At 48.5% G+C, this 20,712-nt stretch overlaps 2 protein-coding genes across 5 annotated transcripts in view; one reads left to right on the forward strand and one right to left on the reverse strand.

Annotated features, from left to right (window-relative positions):
- LOC105693375 (microtubule-associated protein futsch) overlaps positions 1-13,540 on the reverse strand; it is a 49,693-nt gene extending 36,153 nt beyond the window's left edge. The window contains exons 1-2 of the mRNA XM_012413231.3: positions 13,285-13,540; positions 10,220-10,453 (exon numbers count right to left, since the gene is read on the reverse strand). Coding sequence (XP_012268654.2) covers positions 10,220-10,451 — 232 coding nt within the window. The 5' untranslated portion in view covers positions 10,452-10,453; positions 13,285-13,540. The remainder of the gene's footprint in view (positions 1-10,219; positions 10,454-13,284) is intronic.
- Positions 4,954-19,479, forward strand: LOC105693355. 4 transcript variants are annotated; one of them, XM_048650774.1, is made up of 6 exons: positions 4,954-5,178; positions 18,134-18,290; positions 18,379-18,590; positions 18,684-18,743; positions 18,965-19,077; positions 19,162-19,479. In XM_048650774.1, the coding sequence occupies exons 1-6, from the start codon at positions 5,131-5,133 to the stop codon at positions 19,421-19,423; spliced, it is 852 nt and encodes a 283-aa protein (XP_048506731.1). In that variant the 5' UTR covers positions 4,954-5,130; the 3' UTR covers positions 19,424-19,479. The 4 variants fall into 4 exon arrangements, with proteins under 4 accessions (XP_048506731.1, XP_012268623.2, XP_012268624.2 ...); XM_012413200.3 differs by lacking the exon at positions 4,954-5,178 and adding an exon at positions 16,723-17,018; XM_048650778.1 differs by lacking the exon at positions 4,954-5,178 and adding an exon at positions 17,827-17,845.
- The last annotated feature ends 1,233 nt before the right edge of the window (positions 19,480-20,712 follow it).

The following is a 20,712-nucleotide window of genomic DNA, read 5'->3' on the forward strand; positions in this document are numbered from 1 at the left end:
GGGCTCGCCACACCTATGTTTAGACTTTAGACACACCGGCGTCTACCGCGGCACACGTGCATCGCTTTCCCCGTATGCATCGCGGGGCTACGGGAGGGGCACGTGATCCTCCTCTACACGTGAGCCCCGCGTACGTCTACCGGGCGTACAGTTGCGAGCGAGAAGACTCGCGCGCAATTGCGCACCGCCGCAGGGGGATTCGAAACGCATCTCCGTCATCCTTCGGGAGGCGACGTACGTACGTCGGGTGGAGCGCAGGTAACCATAAGTCTCCGTGACTCTGGGAGTGGGTCGGATACAGAGGTTCGTCGCTTGGCTTTGTTTCGCATTTGGGTCAAAAGGTTTGCTTGAAAAATGCTGACGTTGCGTCCAACGGGGCTGCCCAAGTCGATTAGAAAAAGAATAGCGAGACTTTTTCTTCCGCTTTTCCCGCTCCTCTTTCCTCGACCTGAACGCGAGCGAGGTTCAGCCTTCGCCACTCCGCGACGAAAAGTCTCGCCGCTTGTCCTCGGATACTTCTCGGATGGACGTGACAGATACAGTCCAACTCCGAGACGCTCGTGTAAACTCTCCTATCAATCTGGGATATCTGGCTCGGCTCGAGCGAAAGGGGTGAACTCCCCGAGACGACGTGGAAATTCACCGAGGAAACACGCCGTCGAATTATTCAGCGACTACCGGACTTTCGTTCCGAATTAACGGAGAAGCTCATCCTCGCACGTACAATTGGACGAACGGTCACCTGGACTCGAGACACGCCCGCTCGGACGGGCTGACCGTGTCAATGGATTTGAGGAATCGATATGGGAATCGCCGTAGCAACGGCTTCGTCCGGGTGACGTCATCACCTTCGAACGGCAGCTCCGCTCCCCGAATGCAAGTGCGACATATTTTCTCTTCGTGATCTCGAAGGCAAAGATGAGAGGATGATTCGCTATTGGAAAGATTTTTTTTCCGACGCCCTCGTGGCTCGGTGTCCGGGTAGCTTCTGGGCGAACCGACGAGCGCGATATTGGAACACCGGCACAAGGGACTTTACATACGTAATAGACATAACTCTGAAATTCCCGCAAACTGAGAAGAATTATGGGAGAGCGTGAATCCGTGTCACTGTTATGAATGCAAATTCGAATGAAAAAACAATGGCAATGGCCCCGTTAAAACCCATCTCAAAAAGCTACCCACCGAGGTGCCCTCGTACGAGCGAAATATCATTGAAATTAAACGGATTAACGGATTCGTTGGCGGAGCGAGTAACACTCCCTCTCTTATTCCCCTTTCATACACCCGTAGGACTCTAATACAGCTTCGACATAATTTATACGCGATCGGAAAGTTTTGGCTCGAATTTCTATCCTTGTACGTTTGCTCGATGATTCCAAGTGCGGGTCGCTGTATCCGGTCAGAGGATTTGAGGCATGATGTTCAATTTCTGGAAAAAAGAATCTCCATCGGAGCTAGTCGCCAGGATTGGCCGTACGAATTATTTGCAGTAAACTACTACGACGCCGCGGTACCGTCGACTAACTGCATTCATTTACTGACGAAGTAGTCGCCTCTTTCGTATGCGAGCCGACAGTCGATGATGATGTATTCGAAGCCTTATCACGAGCGTTTCGGACGTGACGAGAAACCTGATTGTTTTTATTACGTCTCTTTAGATCCACTCATACGAATACCGTGACCGCGATGCTGTAATGGGTGAATGTCGCGAATTACGTCAGATCTCGGTCGAAAGAAAAACAAGAACAAAAAAGAAACAAGATTCGCCAATAAGTCAGGATTTACGCCCGGAATATTGAGAATAATAAATTAAACAAACAAACGAAAAAAAGGAGAAAAAAGTCGCACGGAAGCGCGAATGGAGGAAGACACAGCCGTGAACCGTTCGTTCGAAATCAGTGTTAGTAAATATGTAAAATTGCTTCACTCGATACCAGACTAAGAGTTTCACGGAAATTTTGTTCGTAACCGAAATAAGGTATTACACATCAATGGCGACCCCGGTACGACTCGCTCCTTTTGTTTTGTTTTTTTTTTTTGTTTTTTTTTTCACTCCATTTCACTCCGTTGTAGTTATTCGACGATGCGCGAGATATTTCTGGATCGTTTGTTATTCCTACAGAGTCCTCAATGTTTGCAGGCGCCCCCCCCCCCCCCCCCCCCCCTCCCGCGTGTTCGAGAATGGCTTAATGATTCCCGGAGAGCGAGCTTTTAACCTGGACAAGTAGCTTTTTATAGCGAAGCTTCCCTAGAATGCCGTCAAAGTTACGCGAAAGAGGGACGCTGTCCCGGTAGGTACGTTTTTGACTCGACTATTCCATCTGAACCGACAACTTGCGCCTAAAGCTCTGCGACATAAACACCGAAGGTGTCAAGTGGACTTGACCAAGTAGATTGTCGAGTGATGCCTTTCCCGAGGAAATGAAGCGGAGAGAGGAAAAAAACTACTTCACATCACATTAACCAACGAAATATGCTTTTAGGAAGGTGTCGCCTGTATCCGACATACGCGCAACTGAATTCAAAGTGTCAAACGGGGTACTCGTTATTTTTTTCTACTCCTGCAACGCCAACGCTAACAGTCACCGTTTCTCTTTGAATCGCCTCCGCGCGAATATGTGTTCACGTAGAGACAACTGCGAGGGGCGTGTGTGAACGAGCAAACTTCTATATAGGTATACGCTGGGTAGCAGCGTGGTAGTTGTTTTCAAGTAGCTTCGTTACGTCAACCTGTATCCGTGACGAATGTGTTCTTCGTTACTTCTGATCAAAGTTCCAGGCCTCCGAAAATTCTCGTCGCCCGACGAGAACACGCTTCTACGCGAGTATGTGCGTACGTAAGCGTACGCCTACGCGTGGTAATTTTATTACGAAAACCGTGAAATGTGGCGAGTATGAATTCGAACAAACGTTGCGGACGTATGATGCAAGCGGCACTTCAATTGATGCTTCTCAAACGTGCGACGTACCTTACATCTGCGTACAATCTGCGCAAACAAGAATCGCCTCGTATAACAACGCAATCGTGGTGCGCGGCACAATTTGGCAAGAAAAATGTTGATGCTGACGAATTCGCTTCGGTTGGTTTTGATCTCGGCAGGGGCTCACAATTTTATCGGATGCTCAATAGCGGGCTCTTCTCCTCAATTCGGATCCCTTTCTTCCGGGGTTTTCGTAGAAATCGGCGCACGGGTTGTCTTTGACTCGAGACGAAGGAATTGATATCGATATACGTTCAGGGGTATGCATAAAGGGGGATTAACGGTGATCACTGAAAGGGAAAATTCAGTGGAGAAGGGAACCGAAAAGATTAATTGCCGTCGCTACAAAGGCAATAATGTTCCATGACGATTATTTCAAGTACCCCCATTTTTACTTCAGATTTCGTCGTGGCGTTGGCCTCGGAAAACAGTTGTCTCTTTCGCGAATTATCTATTCGTATACGCTACACGCCACCGAACGATACAACGGTAAGTCGATGTTCCGGGTTATTAATATCATTCAAACAATCTCCCGTAGGAACTGCGAGACAATTCGTATCCCTCGAGGACAGTGAGCGAGAGCGACAAGAACAGAAAAGTGACGAAATGGTGAGACTATTCCAATAACAAAGTTACGATTGGCGGGCGACTGACAATTTTAACTCGGTTCGCCGGGCGTAGGGGTTTTGAAAAATGTCTACTACGGGTTGCGGTTGAATCATCTGCTGTAATTATACTCATATTGCACATTGCAAGTTCTGTAGCGGATTACGCGAATAATCCGCTACGCCACACTCGGCGTACCACGAGACAAAGGAACTCCTAAACTCCGAGTGCCCCGTGCTCGCAATCGCGCAAAGGATAAGTGGGCAGGCTACCAAACATTCGTATAATCCCATCCCTGGAACCGAATTTCCTTTCATACGGACCACAGGGTCACTTCTCTTCGGGTTCAAAGTTGTGTTTTTTTTTTTTCCGTTCTATACCGGCTTAACGAACACCGGACGCATGTGAATGTAACGCCCGAATATTGAGATCATAAATGTGAAAAACTAAAAAAATCGGGCGTACATAAATCGCTGACGCGGGGGGTCAAGTTCAAGTATACGGTCAACGCGGAGTCGCCTGTTGAAAGTCACGGCTAGCGGCGTTGAGCTGGCGCGCCGGAATACCGAATGCGAATTAAATTTAGTCTCTTACCGCAGCGGCAGTGGAATAAACGGCCGGAGTTGAGTCAGCCCGAAGAATGCTCGTCGAATAAAAATGATCACCACGTTGCCCCCCGAGTACGCGCCAACCGAGGTTCGGTCGAACGTCGGAGTAAATTGCGCGTTCATAACGTAAGACAATGGGGAGAGGGTGCTTCACCTGCCGTCACCGATAACAGTCAACGAAACGAGTAGAGGGGGGCCGTCCGTGAAAACCAACGTACGAACGGGTGGGCATCGATTGCGATCGGACCGTGGGTAGTATTCCAGAAGGTTGAGAAAAAAATCATTTTTTTCCAATTCTAGACGAGGCTTAACGTTTCATTCGTCGACGGAACGGGGTATCCGGTTGCCGACGATATTAACTGCAGTAACAACAACAACAACAACAACAATAATAATAACAACAAGTACAATTATGAAAATATTACAACACGGCGGATAACAAGATGAAATTTAGCAATATCCGGGGCAGCCGTTATCGCAAATCGCAAACACCTACTCGCCTCGATCCTCGATCTAAAAATAGAATAATGATGCTTCCCAGGTTTCCATCGTCGTACTACGTATTAAGGTAGGTGTACGTCATCCGCAATTCTCCAGAAAAACACACGATCGGCAGCAGCTCTTTTCCATTGTCATTATCTCATTAATTACTCCGCGAGTGCAGTTCCACCCTGCACCGCTTCGACCCCTCGTTACAGTTGCAACGATCAGAACGAATAAAAATGCTGATCCGATCCAATATTATTCCACAAGTTTTTACGCCGTACAGATCCTCACGTTGATACTCGACAATGATCCACGCGTTGGAGAATACCGGGGATAAACTCACTCTCACGTTCATTCGAACAAGTGGACCGGCGAAGTTTTAATCGTCGCAACTGCACAACGCCACGCGAGAATAGCACTTGTGCACCGCGAAAGTATCTGCAGCCATGTCAACCAAAGCCACCAGCCCGGAGAGCATTCCACCATGGTTCCACGTAAGAATATTTTCTGATCGCGGTACGCTATGCACAGTTCGAATTCAATCGGGACGTCGAGCAAAATCAACAGAATTGTGGTCACGCTACAAATAAAATGCTCACGCTGCTGGAGGGCCATTCTCTCCCATCGGCTTCGACGTAAAATTGACAAATACGCTCACATTGTAAATTTGAACGAAAGACCTCTCCGGCGTACGTACGATGATAACATTCATAGAACCGTGAAAAATTGGAGCAGTTGATTTTGTTCCACCGGCGTAGAGCGTAGCCGCGGGGAATGGACGAGAGAATATTTGATCGAAAATATTCGACGGTTTAATCCGAAGTAGATCCCTTGATGAGAATATCGCGAACCAATCGATGCTTCGCAATCGCGGACGGCCGTACCAGATGTATGTGCGAATAAGTGCATCAGCTGCAGCGTGTGTGAACTGGGAACACCCGTTTGTATTCCATATAAATCTGTATATTGATCATCGATAATTAGACGGACACGGTCCAAAAATCTGACGGTATTATTATTATTTCATTGTATTTACCGTCACCATATTTTACTAGTGTGACGTTGTCGCCTTGATATATCGTCGCTCGGATGATTGGGGGCAGATGCTAATTTTCGTCGCAGGTAGAAAATATGTACGGGACAAAGAAATTGGCTCAATAAGGGGTATGCGGATCGTAACGACTATTAACCAATTATTGTCAACGTCGCGTTGATCGCGGCGCACCGCTGATCAATTAGAACGGTAATCCGACTTGGAGTCCGGCGAATTTGTCGAATGACACCGACGGTGTACTACTGGAATTTACAGGTAATCTCGCAGCCGTGACCGTCGCTGTTGTTTCATCGTTCGAAAAGAACTAATATACACCGATTCTCGTGCACACGATGCGGCATCGCGTCGACGTGAGCCGAAGAATGGTGCGAGTAACGTTATCGCGCACGCCGATAAAAGTTGCTATTATTAATCTAGATATGATTTTGCTCAACGATAATGATAATCATCGCGAACGCAATATACGAGAAACGAGCGAGGTACGGTATCCCGAACTGCTCAGCACTCGAAGCTGCGCGGTGATTGCCTTTTTTGAATCACTATCACGATCGGATAGTAACACCGAAATATCGAATAAATAAATCGGCAAATCAACGAACCACGAGACTATCGTTAATCTCCCTGTAACGGATCTCAGCTGCAACAATCGCTCGTGTTCCGCAACAAACGAAATAATAATCCAGAGTCGCGTGATACAAATCGGGTGACTGTATCCTGTCGGAGACCGAGTGCCTACGGGTGACGAATTCGGGGTAAAATTCATGTTTCGTACGGAGGTTGATCGGTTCAACCGAGTAGAAGATTTCACAGCTCCGATGTTATGGATTTTCATTTTTGGCCGTTTACCTTCAACCAACGATCACCAATGACTGGAATCGAGTCGAGTTCGACATCGTCGTTCCAAAAGCCCAACGGCCTCCCTTCATTTTCTTAGCGGAACAAGTTATTCGACGCAGAGAAGAGGGCGAGGGAAAATTATTCCGGTATATCAGTCTCTGTCCGACGACCAATCTCATCAATCAATTTGAATTGGGTATACGATATGATGTACGTGACACAGACACGCGTACGCCTGCGGTGTATATCCGTGTACGGAGACACATGGATGCACACTCGTCTAGGAGCTATCGTCGTCCACGCGTGAACTCGTCCCCGAATCCACGCCCACACCTATTCGCACGTTGCGATCATACGCGGCATGTACGTACGTTCGGCATGCACGATATTATGTAACCCATGCTCGAAACCGTGACTATAAATGTCCAGGGAGACAGGGATACGTGGAATAAGCCTGGCTACGGTCGTCGGTGTGTATACAGTGGGCGCGTATATATCTATAGAGGGGCCAGAAAAGCTATTGTCGTATCCTGGCGTAGCGACAGTTTTCGTCGTCTGAGGGAATATTGATCGTCGGTCGGCACTGCGGCCGTAGTTTGGTGCGCATGGCGTCTGAATGCTACGTCTGCACGCGGGCCGAAGAGGTCCTATCGAAAAAGACCAGCTCCTTCGAGGCGAGGAACCGATGAAACGGAGGCGGAATCGTAAAGGATTGGCCACCTCTACACGGGCATAAAGAACGCCCGGTCAATCGACGCGCGGCGTCTCGGTCAATTTCCGCGATACGATGAATTAACGATGCGAAAAATCGGAGAGCGTCTTTCGCACCTGGTAGCCCGGCGACCGCTGCACGATCAATCCAGAGAGGACGATTAATGGATATCGGTGCTCGCGATACACGACGGTAACGTACATCGCGAACGTATAGGAGCGCTCGCCGTGGTTCGTCATTGGGCACCGGTGACGGGGAGTTCGACCGCGAAGATCGGTTAGGCGTCGCGTCAAAGTGATAAGGGGGCGAGGATGCAGGCGAGAACGGTAGGCCGGAGTGACATCGGCTGTGCGATACGGCAGTCGGATATTATCGGGCTTAGCACGGATCGTACAGATATATACCTACGCGAAGCGTCTACGCGGGAGTTTCATTCGATTAACAGTCGCGAACGGTGACGATATCGTCGTCAAATCGCAGCGAGGACAGCCGCGAATTACGATAACTCGACTCAACCGAGTTGGGAACGGAGCGACGGGTCCCGAGGACTTTTCATTTTTTTTTTTCCCCATCCGTTTCATATGCTATTTTGAAAAAGTTCGATTATCCCTCGCGTGTTCGGCTGATTGAGAGAAGTGGCCCGGAGCTTTGAGATTTCATCGGCTCATCTCTTACCGCCTCGATTATACTTACGGATATTTTAAGAGGAATAGAAACGACTATCGTGAAAACATGAAAGACGGAATATACGATGGGTAAAAATAGAAACCTCCTTCCAATTGCTCACCAAAGGAAGAGACGCGCGAGTGTTAGCCGCGGATACACGTAACGTGTATTCACCCGATGCACACGCGTGTATTTCAATATCTCGATAACTCGATTTATCGTAAAGTCATGCCGCGTACCACGGAATCACGATCAATTATAACGTGTAGCACGCATCCTATCGAGGAGAGTAGTCGGTTATCGCGAATCGCGATCTTCGGAGACGGCGGTGAAGGGAGAACGGAGGGAAATCGTGCCGCCCGTTTCAAATAAAAGTAATTTCGACGAGTCGAGCGAGCGAATTGCGACCGTAAAATCCAGAGAATCAAAATTTCGAGGCTTCGAGAAACGGAGGAGGATAGAGCTCTGGGACTTGCTGCGACGAGTATCGCGCTCTATAAATACAAACGGTCGTTTAAGGCCATGAGGGACAACGCCAGGGGTCACAACCCGGGTGCCACATGCACTGTGCACCAAATAGAGCAAATCTCTCGCTAAATTTACCCCGCGAATCGGCGACATCTCCTCGCTACTCCACCGCTCCGCGGCGTTGCCTAGAGTCCTGCTGTTTACCGCAGTTCGCTGCGCGATGACCGACGAGTAGGGGGAAATTTTCGGGTAACAACTTTCTCCATTTACAGGAGCCCGGCGACGATGCCGCCGCAGTTTCCACAACTGAGAACCGAATGCCGAATGGGAGAAATAGCCGGTTTGCACCCTGAGCGCGAAGCTGAACGAAGTACACGAGAGCGACTCCGCTACGTGAAAGGAGAAGCTCGGAATAGCGGCATTGACTCGCGGAATGCGGTGACGTTTTGGGAAACGCGAGGATAATAGAAAATACCGCAATGCGGGCGCGCGAACTGTATAAACCAGCAGCTCGGGTGTAGCGTACGGTGTATAAAATGATCGGTCGTCACGCTCGTATCCCCATCGGAGGAAAAATTATTCCACATTTCATCTTGTATTTATCTGGAAATGGATATCCGCTATTTATGACTTTGTTAACGCGGTCGCGATGCTTTACTTTGACACTCGAAAAAAGACGTACGACGTGAAAATGATTGTCGAGAGCGTCGCACGCACCACTCTCGATTTAGCTGGGATTTCGCTCCGGTAACGAGATATAATTGAGCCGTTGGCTCATTTCTACATTGGCCATGAATAATGAAGTTACCGGTCGAATATCGTTTGCATTGCAAATTTCAAGGCCGCGCTAATTACGCACCACGGCAAACTGGCCTAGAAGCGAATCGGTAAATCCCTAATTAGCCCACGTCGAGAACCGAAAGACCGTTAATCGCTTTCAAAGCACACAGGAATCACCCGCCCCCCCGTCGATCGCGACCCGAGTGAATCGAAGACAGACCGTGCACCCCGATCATCCGCCACCTTGCATAAATAATATTCCCCCCGACGACCATCGCGGGGAACAAGTCTCGGATAATTTATCTCAACAACTAGACGCCCGTGTCATCGAACTGTTCGCGTCGCGTGTCGGAATTCGGTTGCTTCCCGTAATAAATATCGATTTATCGATACAACGTGTGTAGTTTCGCTCGCTCCTTTTCGTTCATGCATCACGACGAACCAACCACTACTCGCAACGTCGTCGTCGCGGCGTTTCGTCTCTTACGCTGGAATCTATACGACCAGAACTTCATTGAATCGTGGACGTCGGACGGTATCGGTGCAGATGAGATACCTGGCTACGAACCGGCGACGCAGGATTGACGTCGGAGACCAGGAGGCACACCGCTCGGACGAGAGGACGCACGAGCAGCTCGAGGCTTCGCCTCGTCGTCTGTCGTCGTGTTTCCAGCTCGCGTTCAACGTGTGCATCGGCAGCGCGAAATAGTCCGATCAAATACAATCGATGGTCGTAAAAGCTCGTCAAGATAAGCGGTAACTTCGATACGCTCCGACGAATTCGCCCCGGTAGCGATTCCAGGGCCTGACGAATCATTGATCGACCTGGGGCTTAAAGGAAACAAATTTGCCCATAGGCAACTTACATTTTCATCAAGGGCTTCGCGATATGCGGAGTCCGGACGAAATCCCCCTACCGCGTGAAGTTGGGCAAATCGTTCGCTCCTACCGATCGCGAGACGCGCCAGGTCGAATAAAATTTTACCCCTTTCAGCTTATCGCAGTGGGCGCCACGTACCTTTTGCGAGACGTCCGACGATCAAATCCTTGTGTTGTGCGGTGTGAGGCTCGGGTAGAACGACGAGAAGATAACAACCGCTCAGGGGTGAAGGTGGCGGATGTTGAGATCCCGGCTGTACCGCGGACGACATTCCCGTACCTCCGACGGGCGTGCCTGCACTGTGGTCACCCCCGGGAGTCGATTCCCCGCCTCCCCCTCCCCCCTCACCGGCAGGCTCCCCCGTGCTCATGCCTGAGGAAAGAAAAACATCGCATGAAAATAAAACGACGATATTACGGGATACCGAAGCGATTCTTCAACGTCTCGATGCGAGGCGCGATCACGCCTTCCGCTCGCTTACAGTACCGCGCAGGTACGGGGTAGACGATCGTTGCCAGATAACCCTCGCACCCTTGAAATTTAGCGAAATTAATGCGGGATAAAAGTAGGAAACACATTCGATACCCGCGATAAGGATAAGGTAGGTCATATCCTCCTACCCCGTACCAGAAATGATTTCACCTTGCATCGATTTTCCAACTCCGAATCAGATTATTTGGATAACGCGATAGCCGGGAACACAAACATACGCTTGTATAGGTATATATACAGGTGTATATATATACATATGGTTATTGATCTTTGTGCAAGACGGTTGGTGCAACGAGCATCGTAATGACCTGCATTGAAATTATGCCGCATGCCGCCGTCTAGTCTCTGCACAGCGGTAGCGTGTAAACACGCGCAGGAAAAACTATCGCGAGAATCGTTTCGACTCCCGAGAACAACGACGTCGGATACCTCGTCGAAATCTACCTCCGTGAAAAAGAATCCTGCGGCGATGGAATATTTTAAACGAGCATCAAAATCGAACGTCCACGCCGAATATATGAAATCTCCGATTGCAATTTGTGCGAACTAGTGCGCAAAAAATGTTTTATAAAATTCGTATCTTCATAAAATTCGTATCCTCAGTTGGGAGTACCCGTTCACGAGGAGCGGTATTTGAATAATGATACGTAGGATCAGAAATTCCGATATACGAAAAAAATAGAGGTAAATTTGTAGCGAGGCTTTGATCGTATACGTGTACTCGATACGGTGCGCCAATTTTATTTCGATTTAGAATAATTAGTGGAGTCAATTTTATAGTTCAGACTGGACGGTCTAGCGCGAACTTTACGGAGCAATTCATGACGTAACTCAGCGATGACATCCATATATTATCGGTCCCGAACGATAATGTGGCGTACATACGTGGGCATAACAGAAACGGGGATTCGACGCTACGGCGAACGAGTCGACGGATATTGTATTATATGCTTTATATATAAATGTAATTGACGCGTACCGATATACGCACTTTCAAACCAGTCATAATCGTTCGGCTCATCTCCGATAAATCCGGGTAATTCCTACGCAATAAATTTTTAATTGCAAGTAGATCCGGACGGTCGCACGCGTACAATGCGTATAATATCGGACGATGATAGCGCACCGGTGTACCACGACGGTGTGTATTCTATACATATACGGTATAGACGTACAAATATACGTCATGCGAAGTGACGTAGACCCGGCGTAGCAGCAGCTCTAGTGGATACGAATGCGGACGTAGTATAGATGCGGCCGATGTAGGGAGCGCGAGGCGTTCGTGCATGGCAACGGCCGAGTAGTAAAAGCCTAACGGGTCGGGCGCGAGCGAATCCGCCGCACCGTAGGGCCGATCGGTGGCCGCCGTCACCACTGAGTCTGCCGTACCTAAGACGCACCTTTACCACTGTGGGTGCGCGGAGACTGACCGCTGACGGGCTACACTACTTGTAGAATCGAGACCGTTGCGACAACGGTAAAACCGCAGCTTACGAATCCTTTTAAATTTATAGATCCGCAATGCTGTGAGATGACGTAGTGGCGCGGGCGGCGTATACCCAGAGCTCGTTGGTACGACGATTCACTCGGGTGGGAAAAAATAGCTAAAACGGAAAATTGTTCGATCAACGTCTCCTTCCTCTTTCACGAGGTGGTTCAACGAGACGAACCGAACGACGGTAAATGTTGCCAAAAAACGATCGCAGAATTAGCTGAGATTTCCCACCGTCTCGGTGAAAAATGTTCAATGCGTTCCCCGCTTATTCCCTTCATTTCGACTGAATTCGAAATTCCCAAACTTGGTAGATCTCGGCGACGTCGAGTATTATATGGATATATTGTACAGGTGCGTACGTATATGTCTGTACGTACGTCGTGGGCATGCTCGCGATAGAGTCGAAAAAGTTTCGCACGAAAATCAATTTTCATAGCACAGAACGCACCTCGTCAATCCCAAGATGGCGACCCTGTCTATGGCGCAATAAATTTGGCAAAGAAATTGAAATCCATATTCGGTAGGTCCCGATAGAAGACAAACTTTACAGTGACTCATTTCCGACGAATATGACCGCTGGAACCCTCGACGTTGGTCCCGAGCAGCACGAACGACTCTTAGAATTCGTTAAGCGCATCTCAGCGATACGTTCCAAATTTTCACATTTCAACATTTTTTTCCGATACATTCGAGACATTGAAAAATAGTCATCGTGGATAACGAAGATGACCGATGGACAGTTTTTTCGAAGACAAAAAAAAGTTCCAGGGGTGTTGCAAACGGAAAAAGCCAAAGATCGAGTTAACCGGTAATCGCACATAAGGGGTGAAAAAACACTACGAACGTTTGTTGGGAAAATTTGTCACTTCTGTAACGGGTGGTTCACAATAAATGTTACTTGGCGCAAAGCAGAGCACAAACTTGACATTCGCAGCGTGTCCAACGTCGAACGGAATTATTTCATCATTCGGTCCGACGTATGAAAACGTTGGACGAATAAAGGAACAAATTCTACGAAAGTAGCGGGGAACCGGGGAAATGACGACGAAGAGACGAAGGGGACGGTGTGATCGTAGGAAACTTCTGATCGTCGAAGGTGGGCGGACGGTTGGAGCCGGTCGTCGGAAACCGGCATCGACTAGGGGCGACGCGGGGGTGGCGGGGCGAGGGGTGCAAGGGAGGTTGAATCTTGACGGGCGAGCGGTCGAGAACTCACCTGGTCCTTCCTGCGGCCCAGCGTATCCTTGGCACGGCTAGTCGGACCTCCTCCGTTCGGTGAATTTCTCGCGTTATATAACTCGAACTTTGCGGGAGGGAAAATAGCGAAAACTATTATTTAATAATGAGTGTCTCGATCTCGTTCCGTCTTCCTCCCCGTCTACTCGTCTCACAGTATGGCAGCAGCAGCAGCAGCAGCGCGGATGTGAGCTGCCGTCTGTCTGACAGGCAACTTCTGCAGCCGTAAGCTCGCGGCTCGCCCCGCAGCGATCCCCTACTTCTTCCTTCCTTCCTGCGTCCCTCTACCTCCCCCGTTGCCCCGACGGTGTGCGGCTGCGTAAATCGGCAATCCTGACGCCGCGCAGAAAATCCTCACCGATTCGGAGCGACGGAGGTTGGGGGCGAATTCCGCTGCCTCTCTCATAAATTCAAATACACCCGCGCGGAAATGTGTCGGCCAGAACCCCCCCTCCCCCCCTCGACTATTAGGGATTATTTTTTATACGCTCTGCAACGTTTATTCAACTATGCCTCGCTCCCGTGGCGAAAATGAAATCCGCGGGGGTGACCGGCGAAACACCTGTCCGTCTTTTGAGCGCGAGGGGAAATTTCCCCCTCCGCGGGTCAACGAGATCCGAAATTACATCCCGATTGTATCTTACGTATAATCGCGAGGGGAATCAATGACTCGCGATTCCTCCGTTACAGCTTGGATTTAATCGAAGTCAACGGAACGGGCAATAAAATTCATCTGCAGGGAAAGTTGTACCGCGCCAACGAAAGTTGGAGGATAGCGCGGTACGATTCAATTCCTTGATTGCTTGTTTTTCCTTTCATTCTGCGTATCTCTAGGCACGCAGAAGTAAGAATCGATACGCATGTATACAGTTACAGCCGTTCCGGCGTAATGCGGACAAATCACACGACATGTATATTAAACAAATAAATGGAGTGAATTCGTGCGAGGCCCCTCCGAGTTTTGCAGATTTAAAAACACGAGGTACGGAGGAGAGAAAGGGGCGAGAAAATCTCGGCAAAGGAATTCTCGGAAACACGCCCCTGGCTAACCTCAGACGCCACTTTTCTGGCCACCCCTGATAAAGTCAGCGCGCAGGATTTTCCACGTAGCTAGTCAGGCGAGTCGATGCTCGATAAAATAATTTTCAACATTTCGTCGTCATCGAAAATGACCGGTAAAGTCCGGCACGGGTCACGGAGCATTTGAGATGACGGAAAACGTCTCGTAGGGGGGTGAGCGTGACTTTTTTCCGAGTACGCGTATTGAACTCCATCGTACTTCCGGCCCCCACTGAACCACCCTCGCGGAGCTAGTATTGACCGCGTTACTACCGGAACGAAACACATCGGTCCCGAATTATTCATCCCCTAGTGGACGTTAGCACACAACGACAGGGTCGAATCAAGGACTACTTTGTTGCCGCGTTAGTAGACGCGGCATAGTCGCTAAATCGAATTTCTATACGCTCGTATCCTGAATTATGTTTTTTTTTTTCTTTTTCACCATTCATTTATTCACCAACTCATTCTTGTCCCATCGGTTATCTGTTTTATTTCCGAGTGAACACGGTATACGAGAAAAATTCCGTCTACCTGATTTTTCAGGACTATCCAGGTTTGAGTTGGGTGACTGCGAAGGATCGCCAGAGCCACTCCGAGTTACGTCACTCATTGCCAGCGATCGACTCGGATCTCCAGAGACAGCTAATCTCTTAATTCACCCCGCCTGATTGTGAGTTGTTGAAAACTTCGTCCCCGAAGCTCGGTGTAGCCTTACGCGGAGTACGGGGGATGAGTAATAATCGCGTCATCGTACAAATTATGAAATGAGAAATGAAACATCACTTCCACCCTCTTGATTTTGCTTTTCCAATGAGAGAATATACGCCGTTATACTTATGCAGTTATAGGGAGAAACCCGCCGTGGTTTCTATGAAACAAAACATTTTCGAAAATCCCAATCGAGTACCTCTGCTTGATAATTCGATGCCGGGTGTTCGTCGAGGAAGATGAAGGAGATGCGGTAGAGACGCGATTCCGCCCCTATTTCTTATTATCAATGGATTTGTTCAAAGTTATCCGCAAATCCCCATACCTGCAATGTTGCGTTTGATTCACGAACGATATATCTTCAGCCCATCTCGCGTTCAACGGAGAATGACGCAATAAAAACTGGAGCGAAGACGCGACAGTAAGAAACCATTCCGTAGTACCGCAACGCATAGCTGACTCGACATCATGGCGTTAAACATATGCGTAAACTCTGTATTTTCACGATGTCTTGTACGTCAAGAACGCGTAACGCGGCCGATGCTCCATCAAACGCTCTTAATCTATGAACTCTCAAAAAAATGTGCCAAATTTTTGATGGACGAGGTACGGGTATACGTAAAGTACAAGCCGTGAAAACCGATAGGTCGCGTCGAGACAATCCGTGTTTCTCATCTGACGATTTTACACCGAGCAATATGGGAAACCGAACTTCATTCCCAAGATTATTATTCCGCATAGCGCCGGATCCCCCCCAGCTTTCGCCAGTTCGGGGCATCGAGGTAGTCGAGGTAGATATACGCCCACATGAAACGTGCAATGAAATCACGGATGAACGAACGTTCGATCGAATTTGTGGCGCGTATCACCCTCGGATGATTCATCTTGGAATTGAATAACATCGGCACATGCTCCGGAATCGGATTAGCGATGTTCGCTATCGGTTGACACGGATCGAGAATACTGCAGTCCGGCAACCTCGGGCCGAAGTCCCCAAGCATCTTGCGCAACTGGAATATTCGAACTGTGAACGCATGCAGTAGCCGAACGATGAGAATACAGCGTATTCGGGGAATTCGATTTAATAATTCACGCGACTGAAACAACCAAAACAAGTTGAAATGGCAAAAATAATCCATCACCTCGGGAGCGAGCTGCTGCGTAGACTTTTCGAATATCGACGGTATGGATATGGCGGGGGGTCTGTACCAAGGGAGAGTCCTTCGAAGCTGGTCGATTCGATTCATTCCGCCCCTGCAGCGTTTCAACGACACGTAGCGATCTTGATCTGGTCATCCGTTATCAAGGTGCCTTCGAATCGACGAATATTCCAAGATGACAAGGCCTGAATTACCCGTCATCAAGGTAGACACGATATTTTATTTTTCAGGAACGACAAAATCAACGTAAAGCCGATATCGTTTCGACCCATTACAAAGCGTTGTCATTGATACTGCGGTCCGCGATTGAAGGAGGAAAAAATCCAGTTAGACACTTTGATAGCTGAAAGTGATCCGTGACTAGGAGAGCCTTTATCTTTTGACCGAGTCACGTTCAGCGTGCGTAACGCGTTGTTGCAGTTACGGGAGTATTCGAACGTGTCTGCGGACGGCACACCGGGCGCAACAACTTGATCAACGGGTCGACTACGGCAGTTGTTAATCGTCATTTGAAAGTGATCGGTGGTCAGCGGTAGGTAGATGGTCAGTTGTCAGACGAACCGCGCGCGAATACGGTTGTGCGGAGAATCTGGCCGTGTAACAGTCGATCGTATTCCTGTTTGGAATAGCAATCGGGATCTGCGGGGGATCGCGAGGCGTCTTTCGCAATCGAGTTTGTTTTCACCGCAGTAGAACGGCGAGGCCTTCCAAAATGTATCCAGCCGTTGATACGCACTCGCCGTGCACTTTTCGCCTTCTAATCATCACAGTTTTCACCGTGTTGGTAAGCTATTCTTCGTTTCTTCCACCTCCGACGACGAAACGAGTGCCAACTTGGACATCGGTACGAATTAAAGGTGTCGTCGTCGTTCGGAGTCCGTCATCGAGAAGTGATCGGTCATCGCTGCCAAATTCATCGGCTACGCGAAAAATATTTTGATCGTTGCGCGCGATCGATCTTCGATCACGGTTGAGCACGGCACACGAGCAAACGGCGTGGTAAACAGCTGATCGTGATCGAACGGGATCCCAGGCCTCCGATGAATATTTTGGATAGCTTCGGATCGAAGATGATCTCGCTGGTCGAATTGAAAAGTGAAAGGAAAACACGACGCGCGTGTGATCCCGGTACGGTACACGAGAACTAGAATTTCGTTACGCCTGTACAAATATCCTGCCGCGAGATCACTTCTTTGGATTATAAGCGGACGTGACGAACGTTCGGATCATGCGAGGCGCAAAATCAATTCGTTTTTACTTGTTATCGTGACGAGAGTGTGATCCTCGTTCGAAAGAAGCGCAGGCCGCGTGCATACCTGATATCCGAAAATTGTTGTACCTATAACGCGGGGTCTCGGACTGCTTGTATTCGCATCGCGGATCGCTCTGTGGGAATTAATTATAAATCTACAAGGCGCAAGGACAACCGGTTCTTTGACAAGGTGTGAATATACGTATAAGCTGGCAATTTGCATTGTTCGCGGCGATATTGTTATTGGCAGTAAGTCAAACACGTGAACAACGACCCGCGGCACGATTCATGTAAGAGCAAAAGAAACGCGAACGGTTGGTACGAGTACAAAGGAGCTACCATTTTATGCACCACCCTAGGTACTTATAAGTATATCGCTGAACGTTACAGGATCCCCTATAGATTTCCCGCTTTGCAAATTTTCTGTTTAAACTGCAGGTGTATCGTATATGTAATACATGAATTCCTGTCCGACGTGCGGCTCTTGTCGAGCTCGCGAGCTCGCTCGATGATATTATCCCATTAAATCTGCAACGGATGATAGCTTCGCTCGAACCTGCGTCGGGTAGAATTTCCCAACCACTTTCCCGACGGGAAATTACCCGTAGTTATTTAATCGAGGATTATATTGTTGCGCGTTGTTGCAGACAGCGCGGAGCGCAGCAGCGATGCCCTCGAGGGACGCGAGATCAGTGGCCTCTTCATTGGAATCGAGCATCGCGAAAGAAGTTCCGCCGATCGTGACGAGTGTCAAGGCGAACGGCAGAACGAAGAGACACGAATCGGCGAGAAACGACCGACGCAGTGAGTACGAAATAATGGCGGCAGTTAATAATAATTAGCGACGTTGTTCGAGGCCTGTGCTTCCATACACTCCATGCGTATCCTGCAGATTTGACGACGGAAAAAACCTCTTCGGATGTCGATGCCATAAAATTTCCAGACGAGTCTCACGGTATCCAAAGTCGAAACTTCGTACCTGTGCTGGACCCCTCCTGCGACGGGAGAACGTTTTGCGAAGAAATCTCGGCGTACCCGCAGGAGTACGTGAGCAACGTTATCAGTAGATCGGGGAACATCCAGGGATTTTCCGGCGTCGACAAAGTGAGTATTACTCGAAGATTCGAGTACCTGCAGCATTGTACGCCGTTTAGGGGGCAGTTCGATATCGAAAGATGTATTTTCGAATTTCCCCAGATCAGCATCATCGACAGAGTCGATTCGTCGGACGGCGGGGAAGCTCTGTGCGGTTCGGAGGTGGGAATTCAGTTATTGATTTGTTATGCACCGAGCAAAAAATGAAAGCAATGGTCGCGAATGATTGTGTGATCGGAATTGAAGCTAAAGCGTATGGTACCCACGTTATATTCGCGGATGATAAATCGCTGTCGCAAGCTGTACTTTGTCCGCTGCAGGCATACGACCGGTTTGGAATTAAATTTCTCAATAAAATCTTCCGCCCCTCGCGCTATTTTCAGACAAAGGTCGTCTTCCCGAAGACAGCGCGGAACGAGGATATGGAATGGCTGTTCATAGTCCAGGACGAGAAAAAGGGGTACAAGCAGGGAGTCAAAGTAGAGAACTGCGACGAGTACGTGGAGCGAAAATGATGTAATTTTTTGCTCGAGGGAACTCTGCCAATTTATCTGCTTATTTTCGGCGTTCCATCTTTCAGGGGAACCATCGAGGGCGCGTGCAAAATCATCGAAGGATCGATCTTCGGCTACAAGACCTCGTGCAAGCAAAAATTCGTCTCTCGAGTGCTCGCAGCAGTTGGGAAAAACGGCACCGCGATCACGGAGAAATTCAGCATGCCGTCGAGCTGCTGCTGCCAGATCAAGCTCGTTGGTGCGGATGCGATCGGTTCGCGGCTGAGCGGGAATGCGGGAAAAAACCACAGTCCTGCAGGACCCGTAAAACGTGGCCGTCGTTATTGACTACTCAGAATTATTCGATTATAATGTACATAAGAATTAAAATTTCTTACTAAAAATGACAAATTCCATTCCTAATTCCCTACCGATTCGGAGGGAGATCCAAGTTCCACAAAACGGCAATTATCGCTTCGCACAACGAGATGCGAATGTCATTTGGCATCGGTTCATCCTACATAATTAATCGTTCGAAGGGAATTTTCGTCGTCTCGATTTTTTACCCTTTGAAATTCGTTTCGCGAGTCAATGATTTGTTCTACAGACGGCTCGAGGCTTTCATAACCTGCTATAATCTTTTTATAATCCCCGAGGTCTACATACAGGAGAATTACAATACGCGCATCAAATACACGAAGGGCAGTGTAATATTGTCCTCTGTGAAACAAGAATAATATTATTTACACGTGTTCGCACGTTCCCAGGATTATCGTGTATGATCCAGGGCACAAGATGATTAATCACGTTTTCTATGGTGGTAGGTATTATAGAATCCGGTATATGATGACAAATGGATCACCGGCACGCCCGGGCTGGTTTACCTGCAGTATGAAGATGATCCTGCGATTCTTCGTATACGCGGCTGAAACAACCGTGGTGACGGTGAAAGTGCGACCACACGCCGAATACGTAGATACTGTTATTTAAGATTTTGCAATAAACAAAGCAGCGCCTCTGCGTCGCATAACAAAACTCGCATGCCGATGAAACGCAAGATTTTTGTACTTACGCAAAATCGTGAAATTATGTCACCTATAATAATACATCACAGGGTGGTTCTTGACTCGTGTATCGCAGATCCTTGATTTTAATTGGTGGTCACAAAATGCCAGGAATGCGAAACGCCGATGCGGAATCAATGATCTTTGGGTTGTGCCGCTAAAGCTGGCGCACCCGCGATGTGAATTTTATATCTATGTATACGTTCGGAATACCTGCAGCCCACTGCAATGCTGCAGCGCCACGTCCTTTGGTTAGACGGAGCTATTGCCATTTAGCCGAAGTTTTGCGCCACCTCGCACACGTATGCACGGATATAAGAGCACATCTTGACGTCGCGATAAATGAACAAGCCTTGCCAAGGAATGAGCAGAAATACAAAAAGCAGCCCGTAAAATCAGCGACGATGGGGCATGTATACGTTCCGTAAATACGGAAAGCAAAATATCATCTACTCTTTTTCAATGTGAAAATTGAATTTCATGCTGTACGGGCGTCCGCCGTAATCTGGTAAAAAATAAAGTTTGAAGACGAAAAATGTACGGCCGTCGGATCAAGTTTTTCTTCGGGAAAGA

Source organism: Athalia rosae, chromosome 1 (assembly GCF_917208135.1).
Source record: "Athalia rosae chromosome 1, iyAthRosa1.1, whole genome shotgun sequence".
NCBI classification, from domain to species: Eukaryota; Metazoa; Arthropoda; class Insecta; order Hymenoptera; family Athaliidae; genus Athalia; species Athalia rosae.